Source organism: Rhagoletis zephyria, unplaced genomic scaffold, assembly GCF_001687245.7.
Source record: "Rhagoletis zephyria isolate East Lansing unplaced genomic scaffold, Rhagoletis_zephyria_1.1 Rzeph_scaffold_02988, whole genome shotgun sequence".
Lineage (NCBI taxonomy): Eukaryota > Metazoa > Arthropoda > Insecta > Diptera > Tephritidae > Rhagoletis > Rhagoletis zephyria.
In genome coordinates, this window is record NW_016160072.1 from 23,622 (window position 1) to 39,076 (window position 15,455).

The 15,455-nt window shown below is 35.1% G+C and overlaps 1 protein-coding gene across 3 annotated transcripts in view; it reads left to right on the forward strand.

Annotated features, from left to right (window-relative positions):
• Positions 1-15,455, forward strand: part of Nt5b (5' nucleotidase B) — a 45,728-nt gene that overhangs the window by 17,626 nt on the left and 12,647 nt on the right. For all 3 annotated transcript variants that reach the window (XM_017622958.1, XM_017622959.1, XM_017622957.1), the window contains exon 2: positions 11,185-11,594. In XM_017622958.1, the coding sequence (XP_017478447.1) occupies positions 11,185-11,594 (410 nt within the window). The remainder of the gene's footprint in view (positions 1-11,184; positions 11,595-15,455) is intronic.

The window sequence follows — 15,455 nt, forward strand, 5'->3', positions numbered from 1 at the left end:
ATCCAAGGTAGGTTGGTATTGAAAATGGGCGAAATCGGACTGTAACCACGCCCACTTCCCATATAACGGTAATTTCCAGAAATACGAAAACTGCGATATTTTAGTAACTACTGAAGATAATTCACTCAAAATTGATATTTACAATAATTTTCAGACGAAAAATAAGAATATTATAAATTTTTGTAAAATGGGCGTAGCCACGCCTACTTATGGTTAATGTGTATATCTTGGTAACTCGCTGCACCAATTTCTTCCAAACTTAGCACAGTTGTTGGCCTTGATACAGCATACAAAATCGCCGAAAATTTTCGTTTTGGCTGTTACAAACAACCGTTATGTGAACAAAATTAATATACCCTTGTGCACAAGTGCGCTCGGGTATAAAAATGTCATGTTCCAAGCCGAAACCTTGGTTCGCCGGTGTGTGCTGATTTAAAGTGCAACCACACCACTTGTAATATTTTGGAAAGCGACCAATTTAAGCTGGCCATCGCCAACAAATGTTCCCGTCAGCAAAAATAGCTTGAACTTCTTGATGCAGAAGCTGTCTCAGGTGGGATGTACAAGTGCGTGCTTGAATATCTGACAAGTGTGTCTTTAAAGAGCGAAATACACCACACAAGCGGTTTGACAAACCAAGCGAAATTTCCCTTTGCTTCAAGCCATTTGTGCTGTGTATGGGGGTGTTTGAAGGTTTGACGGCGGTTAACGAAAACTTTATAGGTATTTGTGCTAACCCAGTAGGAAACACTACTTATGAATTATAAATGAATTGTGTTCTAATAAGAAAAAAAAACCTAAACCAGTGAATAATATCTCTTTCCCATCTAAGATATATTAATACAATAGCATATTTTATCGTTTAAAAGCATGTACATATGTATTGCTATACTATGAGAGCTTATGATTAGTTTGCCTACACTGCACTACTAAATTATGACCGACTTAGCAACAATCAGCTTATGCCGAAAGATATTTTCAACAAATTTTATCATTTCTTTCTTTCTTTTTTTCTGTTACTTGTTGTTCTGTTGCTGTCACTTGACAACAATAACCGCTATAATTCATGCCACCCAATATTGATATGCGTTTCCTACTCTCTTTGTCTTTATCCATTACTTTCTCCCCGCTAAGTACATCACCACTTATATACATATGTAGGGTACATTGACAGCTGTCAGTTAAACAACGAAACTTCAATAGCATTTAATGCTTCAAATGAATAGTAATTAAGCCGAAGCCCAACATAAATGTCAGTGTGTCTATCAAAAAAAAAAAAAAAAACATAAAATACAAATAGAAGTAAGTTTCCATAAAAAGAGAGTCTGTTCATGACTATTGTGGCATACATTTATACTTTATTTGAAAAGTGCATACATAGTTATGTATGTATGTATCGCTTCCTATGTTAATTAGATACATGTTAAGCCGTAATAGAAATTAGGTACAGTATTATTTTGTATGGCAATTCGTTGTTGCGCATTTTGTGATATAAAACAATAGGGCGTTTCTCTAAATCTTACAAGATTGCACGATAGCACCAAAATGCAACCATATAGTGGTAGTGAAATTTGAAATGCGCTATCACTGAAGCCCTAGTGGTAGTGAAAATCTCGATTTAGTGCAGCGTGCCCAACCCTGGTTATTGCACACATAGGAAAACTTTGCACACTGTACACTAGTTTTGCATGGCTTAGAGAAACCCAATAATAAGTTTCAACATTTCTGACAGTTCATACTGTATTGATGGCAGATCCCTATATTTTTTGCTAAAAATTATAAAAAAGGAATTTTAGAAATTTTATTGGAAATTCGAATTGCTTTAAAAAATTAAGAGTAAGAGTTTTCATGAAAATTCCCATTGAAATTTTTTATACCAATAGCTGGTACATTAGTACCAAAACAAAAAGGTACTGTTTTTCCATCGGAATTAAAAAATCTTTTATTTTTTAATGGCCTTATTCAAAAAAAATAAAGTATAAAAGGTCTATAAATTGAAAAATCTATGACAACGTCAATTAATAAAGCTCCTTAAACCTTCTTTATTTTTTATAAATAGGGCCATAAGACTTCTGCCAAAATATTTCGGAAAAATATCTACGTGAAAATATCTACAAAATTAGAGATTTTTTTATAAATAAAATAAGTTTCAGAAATATTTTTTTCAGAAAAACCACCTCAGATGATTGAAGAGATAAAGCTTAAAACGTCTGCATAAAAATATTTAAAAATTTATTTAAATTCAAATCGATCCTGCCCATTTCGTCTTGGATTACATTCTACTCTACTAATGTAGAGACATGTATTTCTTCTAAAAAAAAAAAATCATATCTCCGAAAAAAAAAAATTAGCTACTAGGGATTCGGCTCGATTGTAGTTCAAAGTGCCTATTTTCTTGTGAAAAAGTTTGAAAGAAATAAAATATATATGTAGTTTTTCTAAAATTTAATTTCGAAAAATCTTTCATAAAAATAAATAAAAAAATTTATTAAAATAAAAATCGATAATTTTACCATTCTATCTTGAAGGGGCGATAGTTGAAACCCATTAGTTTTTACAAATTCGTGTGCATTTGAAAAAAAGATATCGATTTTTATCTAAAAAAAAAACAAAATATCTTATAAGTCACACCAACACACAACATACTTCAGTTGCATCATAATTGAAAATCATGCCCGTACCTGACCGGCTGACTTGAAATGGAAAGCATCATATGCATTAACATAAAATATTTTTAACTTAGTTTCATTACAAAAATCTTATTATCAATTTTCCAAAAAAATTTAGCTGGATTTGTTTACTTTTTGTCAATTAATGACTGGTTTCATAAGTGGTGCCACAAAATAATCAGCCGAGTTGGAGCGTTCTTGTGCAGCGTTCCAAAAGATGAGGGCTATTATTTTACTAGACTGAAAGAAATAATTGCCAAACAAGTAAAGTACAATTCTACGAAAAAAAACGGTGTCAGTTCAGGACAATTCTCACATACCTACATACATACAGATGTGTTTATGTATAAAACCAAAATTTAAGGGAAATCCCCAAAAACTTTATTTTGAAAGTTCTACGAATGTTATTAATTAATCTCATGCTTCTAAGAACGAATATTTCGACTTCGTTTAGAATTTACATTCACTTAAGAAACAAAATCAATCTTTCATTTCTCGAAATTTGCAAATTTGACGCTCAGTATATAAACATAAATGATATTGAAATTTAAAAATATTAAAGGGTGTCTAAAAATTACACAATTCAACTTGGCTGTACGACAGCAAAGCCTACTGCCACAGAAACGATATTCTACGTTCCAATAAGTAGTCCGATAACCGAAATGATGAGCTCGAGGTAGCATTCGCGAAAAAAAATCCTACTTGTGAAAATTTCAGTAATACCAGGTAGAGTGCAATAGCTTTGCACCAACTCCTCCCAGCTAGGAATCTCCATAGAGCAACGTCTATGAAGAACTAAAGTTTGGATATACTGGTCTGTGCTGCCCGGAAATATACCAAATTTATTCTGAATACAAGTGTGTCTAACGGGTACTGCTACTTGCTATGACACTGGATCCAATAGCAGAAGACACAAAAGCATAATTTGACTTTGTTTGTATTGCTCCGCTGATGGATATCATACAAAGTTGTTGCATTTTTCTGAGTAATCCAATATTGGTGACCTTATTTAGTGTAGGCTATCACACAATAAATCCATATACATATAGTTAGAGTACTGAGCTTAGGCTCCAAACTCGGAAAATTTCTGAAAAAATCCAAAAAATCACACATCACTTCACTTTTTTAAATCCGTAGAAATTGGTGCCGGGTTTTCCCTCGGCGTTTACAGTTATTCATTAAGTTCATTCCACATGGAATTTTGCAAATGGCACACATTTTATGTCATTTCAATACCTAGTGGAAATTCAGTATTAAAAATACCCACCATTTTTTGTTCAAAAAAATTTCAACAAATTTCTACTTTTATTTATTTACATACATATTCTCTAAAAACTAATGAACAAAAATGTTGGCTTTTTCTTCCCCGAAATATCTATTAAAAGTTTAAAAGAAAAAATTTTATTTTTAACACAATATTTATTTTTTTTCAATCTTGGCCTTAAACTATTCATGACCTATAAAATTGTAAACATTATCTTTCACAACTTCAGCAAATTTTAATTTTGCAACGCCCTTTATGTCGTATTTCAATGAAAATTAATCTAAATATTTTGAGTGTCTTGTACACACGCAGCCACATATGTATAAATACATACATGTATGTTTGTATACGTATTTATGGATGCACATACCCTGCAGGAAATGTATCTAACTATAAGCTAACTTCAAGTTGATTAGGAAGGAGCTAAAAGTCACTTATTATCTGTATATTTTCATCGACGAAAGCTAACTATATTTGTATGGCGATGGCCGCGAAATAGTCAAGGGTGGTTACCTCTGCATTTGATGTAACTAACTTGTAACTAACTACTTTGGGACATAAAATATCAATAGAAAAAACAAAATATTTTTTTTATTTTTTTTATTTTTATTTAGTTTATTTTATTACATTTCATGTTTGTTATCATATTCTGCTGTAGGCATATATGTAATACTTCTATATTGGTAGTAAGCTAACATCTCAATGTGTAAGCATTCCGAAATCAAAGCGAGACAGTCTAGTACTGTTTTTGTCAATGTATTGTGTACTTGAGTGCCGTTTTTGTAAATGTGTCGTGTACATGTTTATTTATAAACGTATGTGTTCCTTTTCTTTCGTACGTGTTTATTGATATATCTGTACTGTAGTGTTTTCGGACGGTACTAGCTCTTACTGCCAATATAGGAGTATTACATATATGGCTGTAGGTGGTTCCATATTCGAACTTCGTCAGACATAACTTCAAAATGATAATATGAAATTTCGATCTTCCTTTTATTTGTCCTCAATTCGAAAAAGTATTTGCGAAGTGCAAGATATTTAAATATAAACGCGTTTAAAGAAAACAATCTCGAGCTTTACTCCAGCATTACTTATCCACTTGTTTCAAGTTAGCTTTTTGTAGCTAACTGCAGGTTATATATTTTATAGAAATCCCGCAAAAAAGCTAACTACAAGTAGGTTATGTTTTACCAATTGATAATATTTTTCTGTAGGGTATGTACATAGTATGTACGTATGTATATATGGCGTAAGTAAACTTTCCACCCCAAACCATCAGCAGGCGTTAAAGGAGGCCAATAGTAACAGAAACATCACAGACTTTGTGGCTCTCAAGATTCGTGACCAAGGCTACCGACTTGGCTCAAACAGTGCGATTTTTGGCCCTATTTTACTTCAAATGACACTTAATTTTTCAATTTGGCACAAAGTGCCAAAATGGCACTGTTCAAAAATAGTAATATTTCAATACATTTTCGTGTACTTATTTTTCTCAACTAAAACTTTCGAATTCCTATAGTGTATACAACTGGTTATTTTAAAAAGAATTACACTTTTTTTTTGCACATTTTGGCACTTTTTTATCCTCAATATGGCACTTCCTAGCTACGTACAGTTGGTAACCCAGCTCGTGACGTAGTTTTGCCACAGCTAAAGAGTTATGGTCTGATTATGGCAAATTAACGTAAATTACAGACTCTCACTTAAAAATTCTCTTAAATGGATGTTGCTTAAAGCTCAGTTAGTCTAGACGTAACTTAATTTAACTTACCGTAAGAAATCATCAATGATTACTCAACACGTCCAGAAGCGGATTTTTTTTTTTTCTTTTTCAGCTATTTGACAGTTTGCCGCCTAAAATGCCACATCACAAAATCCACGCAAAAAAATAAACATAAATAATAAACCTACCGGTGCGTAAACCCGAGTCAGCTGACACCATCTGTCTTATCAGAGCGCCATGTAAATGAAAACTGAACACCGCAGAATTTTTCTGTAGTTGTAGCCCGCAGCGCAGAAATCTGCGGAATTTCGATTTTTCCGTGTCGGCTGACTTCTTCCTTCTATAGATGGTTGCCACTTCGTCAGTTTTTCAGATGTTAAAAAAATTATAAATTCCTATTCAAAATACGTTTAAAATATGAAATTTACTATTGAATAAGATTTTTTGTTGAAAACTAAGTAGTTTGTATTTAGCTATAAGGTTGGCCAAAACATAATAATTTATAATTGCACAGTCGAAACTTAACGTAACTTAATGCCACGTCTAAATCTGTTTAACTTTGATTTTCAAAATTCTAAGTTCCGTCAAGTCAAGTTAAGTTGCCATAATGAGGCTTTTAAGGTGCCACTATCATCAACACCTTTTCAGGCGTTGCAGTCCACAATCGACGTGCTGGCTTGCAGTGCTCTCAGGGATGCCAACTACGTGAAAATTGCTTCACTCCAATGGAATTTTAGCTTTGTGGGGATTTGGTTAATAGTTGCAAAATTAAGGCAAAAATAAGTATTTGACAATAATATCACATGCATATGTATGTAAGTATGTATGAGTATATCGTTACCTTAATAAAGAAAAGCCCTATCTCACATTGTCGCACAAATACCTCCAGATTTCCTGTGGCGTAGCGTCGGCTACTCGCAGATTCCTAGGCCTGGTATTTTTTCAAAATACCTTTGTGTTGTGTCTTGTTTTTAAGAGTTCTGTCGGAATTTTGCATTTGTAAATTCCTCGAAGCTGCTGCTGCTTGGACAAAAATGTGCTGTGGGGTCTAGGTTGAACACGTTCTCATTGCTTCTGTCACCGACAGTAGAGCCATCCTTTAGAGTTTAGACGCGAAACGGCAGTTTTTTGCAGCGTTTTTGGCCACCAGACTATGAAGGCATAAGTTAAAATCGCACGGAATATAGTTCTGTAAAGCCATTATATTAGTTTGGAGTTTAGATCCCATGTTAAACCAATCTAATCCAATGTAACCCCGAGATATTTGACTTCGATAGAGTATTCAAACACTGTTTCACCCACGGCTTGCACCTTCTTATAAACGGTACCAGAACCGCCATTTGCGGGTTTATGCGGTGGCCCTCATTGGTACACCGGTTTGATACCACACGCAGAGCTGCACGGATAACCTCTGATACTATGCTGCCGAATTTTTCCGTTACAATAATTACCAGGTCGTCCGCATTACCAACAGCATCCACGACGAGAGACCAGAGTAGAGAAGAAAGGACATCTCCCTGTAGCACGTTTTCTTCTATTCTTTTTTTTTTTAAGTTAGATTAATTTTTGTGAACTTTTTGCAAGCTTTGAAAGTGTTATTTATTTTTTCTTTTCTTTACGCTTACGTTAAAATCTGAGTCATCGCTCATGGTGATTTTTGTTTTACATAAGCATCAACGTTTGAATCACTTCTACGCACTATTCAACTGAGTTTTGCTCCATGACTAACAACCGGTTTCACCAGCAATTTAAATGGAAAATCATTCTTTATTTTCTGTCAATTTCCATATAAAATTCAAAAAATTAAAATCATTTTTCATTTAAATTGCTTTCGTGAAATCGGCTGTAAGTTTGCCAAAGCCTGTTGGTAGTACCAATTGTCTGAAAAATAAATAAAATAAAATTAATAAAAATAATTGCTGTTAAATATCTGAATCACCACCTTTTATCACCCTATTATTTATATTCGCGGTGTCACACTTAAAAATACTAAACGGGAAATTGAGACAGTGGTGGCAACCCTAGCTGCTCTTTTCCAGCAAATTCTCTGCAATAAGCGAGTCATACAAGTATGTAAATATGCGCTCACCCATTTTTGCACGCTGCTTTAGTATACAATGGTTGTTGAACGATCTTTTAGATAGCCGCTTTTCGTTGTGTATTCTTATTATTTTTACGATTTTTTTGTTTTTACTTTTTTTCATTTGCCTACATGAGGAAATGCGCGTATGTATATCGAGCTAATGCGCTGCTGGTGAGCTACGATCAGTTGAATGGCAAACCTCGTATGGAAAAGTACATGAATTTTTACGTGATCGCTTTTTTTTTTTTGTTTCTTTCTTTTACAAACGGCAAAATCAAGTTTCGTTAATTTATTGATTGCAGCGGCGCGTAGGTTGTAGTTTCGGAAAAACAAATTAATAAAATAAATAGGTATAGAAATCTGAACAGCAATGTGCAAAATAAAAAAAAAATCTAGGTGTTTTTGATAATTCGTAAAAATTTTAAATACATAAAAGAATTCAAATTATTTTTCTGCTTCAAACCGCCAGCGGAAACAAAGCTTTTGTTTACACATCCATTCTGCGTGTTTGTCGCTCACAAGAAATATAAAAAAATATACACATATAGGTACCTACTTAGGTATACTAGGTTCTCTGTAGCTGCTACTTAGACGTTGATATGCATATATATATTTTTTTTAGTTGCTTTGGCATGTTTATGATGGACAAACAAAGTCTGAAATCGAAAAAAGCAGCGAACAAAGTGAACCGCTGATGCGCATAATAATAGAGTAGACAAACAAACAAAACATAAACAGAAATAATATTTAAAAAAAAAAGTTTTATGGAAAAAAAATTTTAATTACAAATGATATTGCAAATATCCACTATTTCTTATGCCCCAAAATATCTCGAATGATAACTCATTTAAAACATTAATTTACACATGAAAAGTGTTTTGGGATACAAATTATGCCTCCTCAAAAGATTGCACCAAAAGAAATTTCATAACAACAACAGAGAATTGCACTGAAAATAAAAAGTTGCAACGTGAACAAGTCCAGAAATAACAACGCATAAATTTTGTTTTATGAAATACTGAGAGTGTTAGCTAGAGAGTCATAATAAGCAAGGTAATCTCAGTGAGCGCGCTTATCGTAGACAGTGTTGCCAGAAGTACAGATTTATCTTCAAAAATCTTATCTTAAAAAAAAAAACTCGTTAAAATCTTAAATTGTAGATATTAAAATTCAACCAAAATTTCATATAAAAAACCTTCACTATAGAGACTTCCGGCAGCGCTTGAAGATTTTCCAAATATGTGGGTTTAACATCAGTTTAATCAAAATAAAACAAAAATTGGTAACAAATAGAAACCACGACTTTAAGCGTTATTCTTTTGGATATACAGTGACTCAAACAAGTGTTTTTGTGTGGATTTTTTTTTAAATAATGACAATACCTATCAAGGTATTTTTCTATAAAAATCTTAAACAAGATTTAGGCAAAACCTTATATGTAAATCAAAGCTTCAAACTTTATACAAAATCTAGAAAAATTCAACAAAATTTCGAGCTTTTTAATCTGAATTTTGACAAAATTTTTGAGTATGCAGTTTTATAGCCCATACGTTTCAACCGACTAAAAATTCGCGTGATATTCGTGAAGAATAATTAATTATAACTTTGTACGACATTGGCAGCTCTATGCAAAATAGAAGCAAAAAAAGTCGGAAGAATTTTATTCATTTAAAACTGAATGAGACTGGAATATTTTCTATCTAGAAACATCCATTTAATGTAACCTCATATCGAAACCCCTATCTCGGCAGCCAGTTCGAAAACGCCCTATATGAGAAAACTTTTCAAGAACACCCTACTTCAGAATTTGGTTGAAGAGCGCCTTACCTCAGAATTCTGTTCAAAAACGCAGTATCTCAAATGAAAATATTTTGAAAATGAGTCTCCCGTCAGAAGTTTTTTTGTAAATTTAAATCCTAAAAAAAAAATGTGTTCTTAATTTTTTTAGTTTTCAGATTTTTGTTAATTTATAGCCAGTTTCACGAAAGTAATTTAAGTAAAAAGTCATTTTTTTAGTTGAATTTAACATGAAAACTGACAGAAAGCAAAAAATCATTTTTCACTTATTCGGGTGATAAACGGGCTCGCTTATTTGCATAAACAGCCTTTAGTTGCATTAACTCATGCCTTTTCCTCTTTCAAATGCACATAAGCAACCGAACAAATGCACGAAATTTTTTTTGGGAATCAACTCGGATCCGGAGCATTTTCGATGACAACACCAGTAAAAACGGTCAGCTGTTGTCTTTTGTACAAGCAAGCAAACAAGGAAGCGAGTTTGGCGTCCGCGATAGCCGAGTAGTGAGAGTTGCGTACTACAAGCCTGCAGCTGGCAGGTTCGATCGTCGTTTGGAGCGATTGCTTTTTGTTTTTATTATTTATTTCATTTTATTTTTATTTATATATTTAATTTTAGTTTACTTTTTTCATTTGCTTTATTTAATATCACATTTTTTATTTTACTATTAGTTAATTTAAATTTTTAGAGTCGAATTTTATTAAAAACTCAACAACAACTAACTGAAAGCAACGTTAAACAATATAGAACTTATAAAAAAAATTCATAAAAATTAAATAAATGAAAATTTTACTGGCCGTCGGACTCGAACCCACGACCTTGCGGCTCGTTTATCCGCATTACTGCCGTCTGTCAGGGCAAAATTATTATGCGCATTTATGTGCTGGTTTATCTGCATAAGCGTGCTCGTCTGTCTCGCTTTTTAAGTTGCTGGTAAAACCGGCAGTTAATGCTTGCTTGGCAACACTGATCGTGGATCGTGAAGTTTATAGTGAGCGTGAGTGATCTCTCAGAGATACATAAAGAGAGGAGGAGCAGATCGCCAGAAAGCGTGTTTCCATTGTGCGCGTTTTTTTCTGTTTTCTTTTTCATGCGCCCACCGAAAGCTTTATGAACGGGCGGGTGGGTGAGTGTACGACGGAATATCAACAGCTGAAACTGAGTGCTCTAAGTGAGTTGAGCTTGTCTTTATAAATTTTGTTTTTTCGCAGTTTTCTTTCATGCTATTATTTGTTTTTGTACAAACACAGCACATGATAAGCGACCTACCCAGCTGATAAGGTGTAACACATTTACGTACTAGAATTTTTTTCCATAATTATATCACCTTTTTTGCCTTCGCTCAGCTATTTAATAAGCGTAAAAACGTGTGTTTTTCGCGTAAATTGGGAGAGTTTCAACGCTAAGTAATTCCAGTTAGACAACACCTACCCACAGAGACGGTTTGATTCTAGATATTCACACGGTAAAGTGAAATAGCAAACGGCGGCGCATTCCAAGTTGTTGTTTTTTTTTTTGTAGTGTCAGAGCCTTTTTACAAGTGACGCAAACAAACACACGCACACATACAAGCAAAACAATTACGAACACTTATTTAATAAAAATTACTCACTTTACTATATCTATCGTTCATTTAACGCTTATCAGCGTCGCTTCAAAACGTTTACTTCATTAGTTGTCGGTTCTGTTACTAAAAATAGCGTTTTGCAAAGACTATTCCAAAAACAACGTGCCCGTCATTTATTAATCAAACGGAATAGTATGCCAGATATATTACAAGACTTTTTTGAGATACAAAATCCCATTGGAACATCAATGTCAACAAATAGTAGCGCTGGCGCAAGTGCTATAGCAAATGGCAGCAGGAATTTGAATGGTAGCGGGGATGGCGGTGGTGGTGGCGGTGGCGGTGCCGCTGTTGGAGACAGTGGTGGTGGTGGCAGAGCTATTAGCAGCGTCAACACTCTATCCGTGCCTGGTCAGCAAGAGATGGTTCATCAGAATGGCGCACTTACAGAGGCACCCGCTCAGGGTTACAAGCGTAAGCTGGAACATAGGTAAGTGCCAATTTTGCTTATAACTTTTTTTTTCTGCTTATAAAATTTGGTTTTTTGGCACTACAATCGTTGGTCGGTTTTGATCGGACACCAAAAAACTCTGCCACTTTTCTCTCTCTCGTTTGAAAATTTGCGCCAGTTTATCCCTTTGCCTTTGCTTTCATTTTCTATTCAATTTTAAACTTTTTAATTCGATTTCTTAGAAAAATTTTGAATTTGCAGTTTTGTAGCTCACTAATAAGGGGCAAGTTTCAAGTCTCTAAAAATTACCGTTGATTTTTGAGAATTTTTTCGTCAAGGGTGTTAAGCATTTTCTTCCATATAACGCATGAATAAAATCTATTTTCTATTCGACTAAATAAATTGTCAAAAAACAGCGGCAATTTTCGGAGACTTAAAACTTGTTACAAAGCTGCATACTCAAAAATTTTCTAAAATTCGAATTGAAAAGTTGAAAATTTTGATGAACATTTTTTTTATTCCTTGAATTTTTCCGAGTTTTATATGTCTAAAATTAATTCTGCTGGTTTTTGCTATTGAATGAACTATATTTTTATAAAAAAAAAAATAAAAATTTGAAAAATTTTCCAGTATGTCATTAATATATAAAATTAATAAAAAAAAATTTTGTATTCCGGTATATACTAAATAAACTAGGTGAAACCGCGGTTTATTTGATTGTAAAATTCCGGTTTACTAGGTATTCGGAAAATCAGGATTTCCAAAAACCGGTTGAAACCGGGTTCGAAAAACCGACTCAATCACCCTAATCAAAAAACGACATTAAATCATTTAATTGAAAGTACATCCATAGCTGCATAATTGCGTCATTCTTATTCGAATCACCTGCTAAGCGAATACATACTTAAAGCTTTAACAATGAATCATCCCTTCGTTTTGCTTTATACTTCATTTCCCAATTCGGTGCAATACGTTTCGCATATATCTACATATAGCACAAATTTAGCAAACAATTAACAAGAGCAAACATGATGACGTTGAGGAAAACAATTTTTTTTTGACATCAGCAATCAACGCGAGTATTGTGAAATTGGATAATAGCGCATTGAGTGAAATAAATTTTTCGTCTTTCAATTAGTTTGGTTTTCACAAAATCGTTGTGCTGGAAAGTTTTTGTTAAAATATGTGTGTTAGGGCGGGTCAATTTGTATGGAAGATTTATGCGCGTATAGCATAGGAGGATTCTACATGTAATTCTAAGGAAATTTGCCGAAGAAACCATGGGTCTAAAATCAATTTGGAGTTTGCATATGCTATACGCGCATGGGCAAAAAAAAATTGGCCTACCCTAATCTACGTTTAGGTAAATATTTACAGAAAATTTACATAAATAAGCACATGTAGAAATCTTAAATAGAACTGCTAATTTTTACGCCAACTAGTCATTAACTCATTCTTAAAGGATATTTGCATAATCCAGCTGAGTATACAAACAGTTGCGTGCAAGTAATCAATAGTGATGTGCTAGAATGAAAACACTAAATGATTACTTAGAATATTTGTATAACCTGCTGAACCATCTGATAACCCCATTGAAACAGAGGAGATCCAAGAGTACCACATCCGATATCTATGTCAAAACTCTTGAAGAAGCGTGGTCCTAGAGGTCGCCTCAACTGCAGACGCATACATCGCCACAGAAACGAATTGCTTCCTCCTTATTTTAATCGCGGCTACTTCAGCATAGAAAACTCATTAGTAGTCGCCATCGTTGAAACTTCGGTGCAATAGAACAGTGTCCTGTGATGACGTCAGTTAGAAGTCCTGCCTTCTCTATAGCATAAGTTTCAGATTGTAAGGCATTGCAGTCGTTGTGCAATAGTATATGATGTACGGCCACGATTGAGAGAATACAAAGGTTGCGCCGATCTCGGACCGCTATTCCTCTCTTAACGAATTTGACAGAATCGTTGTTTGCATGACGTCACACTTGTGCAACTTGTTTAAGTTTTCCTTGCAACAATTTTTCTTCTTCTTCCATTCTTGCTCACGTTTTGGCATTTCTCTCTCGCAATTGCACCAGTGTGACGTCACACAAAAGTTATTCTCAAAAATCCTCTCTGATCGGTGCAATCTTGTATTCTATCATTCTTGATGTACGGCTTCATAAGATGCCGCCCAGAATGCCTCCCTGTCAGCTGTAAAGCGCTTTACATTGCACAGAAAGTCGAAAATGTTCGCTGAGTTCAGGTCAGCTAAGCAATCTAAAACGGGCTTTTTGAAGAAATGGTTGCGCGCCATGGCCAGGGTGAAACAGTAGCAGAGATAGTGTTCGATACTCTCCACCTCTTCGTCTAAGAATCGTTGGTTGGGCATCCCAGTCTCTTTCCATGTGTCCCATAATGCAGTGTCCGGTTATTACCCCGACTATTAATCTAAGAGAGGAGCGGTCAAGCTGAGTGAGGGCTTTAGATCGCTTTACATGAACTTTGGGCCAAACTTATGTGGCGGTGGCTTCCAGGGCCTAGCTGGTATTTACCTCCCCGATGTGTTTAGTCTTTAATCTTTGTTTTCAGGAGTTTAGGGGTATGTATGCCCACGTCTTGAACAGAATTGACCGCGAATATTTCCGTCCCTTTTCTATCCGACTCGTCGGCCATTCAATTGCTACGAATATTCCTGTGTCCAGGCAACCATAAAATAGTCACGAAACTTTTATACGCATGCATTCTACATTCTGCTTTGGACGCTGTTCTGTTGGATTCTAGAGATTTATTAGCAGCTTGGCTGTCAGAATGTTTATATAGTGATAGGCCGTGCTGGAAGAGTGGAAGCTGTACGCCACCAAGCGGCATCCGCAATGGCGCTTAGCTCTGCCTGAAAAACGCTACAGTGTTCCGGTAAGCAATAACTAAGATTAAGTTGAGTTCACTGGCGTTAATCCCGCTGTCTATTTTTTCGCTTAGCTTAGAACCATCTGTATAGAAAGCCGTCGAGCCTGAGTATAGTTTTGTGGCGCTTTCAGATTCGGGGTATGCATTGCTGATTTCCAGCTCAATCCAGCTTCCATCCAATCTTTAGCTGTATCAATAAACCGATATTGCACTGCCACCACGGTAGCCATCGTGACTCATGTCTGTATGCGCTTTCCGGCCGTTTTCTCGCAATCACTTACTTGAATCGCATTAATTGTTGTCTGTGCAGGGCCCCATCGATCGTCTACCCACTTTTTAGCTTTAACGTCGCTAGTCCAGAATCGAGTTCTTAACATACGCCTTCTGGCGCTTTGGATTATCGTAATGAATCCATTTTTCATCGCCGGTGAAAGTACAATACAATCCCGGCTTCACTTTGTACCACTGAAAGAGCATTTGGGAAACAGTGACACGCTGCTCGATATATCTTCGTTTGAGTTCATGAGTCACCCAGTTTTCGTCTTTCTGGACCATACTAACCGCCCTCAATCACCATGACAGGTCTTGTTGAGTCACGCCCAATATCGCCGCATGTCTTTTTGGATTTGGCACTGGTCTTCGGTGAAAGTTGTCTCCAACTCGGCGTCTAAGCCTTGGTGGCCTTCCTTCCCGCGCCTTATCGGTTGTGTCAAAATCACCACTTTTGAAACGCCGGAACCAGTATTCACAGCAGGTCAAAATTGATGGAGCATGTTCTCCTTAGGCCTCAAAGAACAGTATTTGATTTTCTTTAAAATTTATTTGTATACTAATAGTTCGGCATAACAATATTGGCAATTCTGCGAAAAGGTCAAGCAAGAGTAAGACACAATTGTTTTGTCGGCCAATGAGTTGTTGAAGTGGGCGAGCGTCTAAGGTAAACTTTATCTGATAAGAATACAAGTTATACTTTTCGGGTTCCGAATAAATAATAACACTACCTACT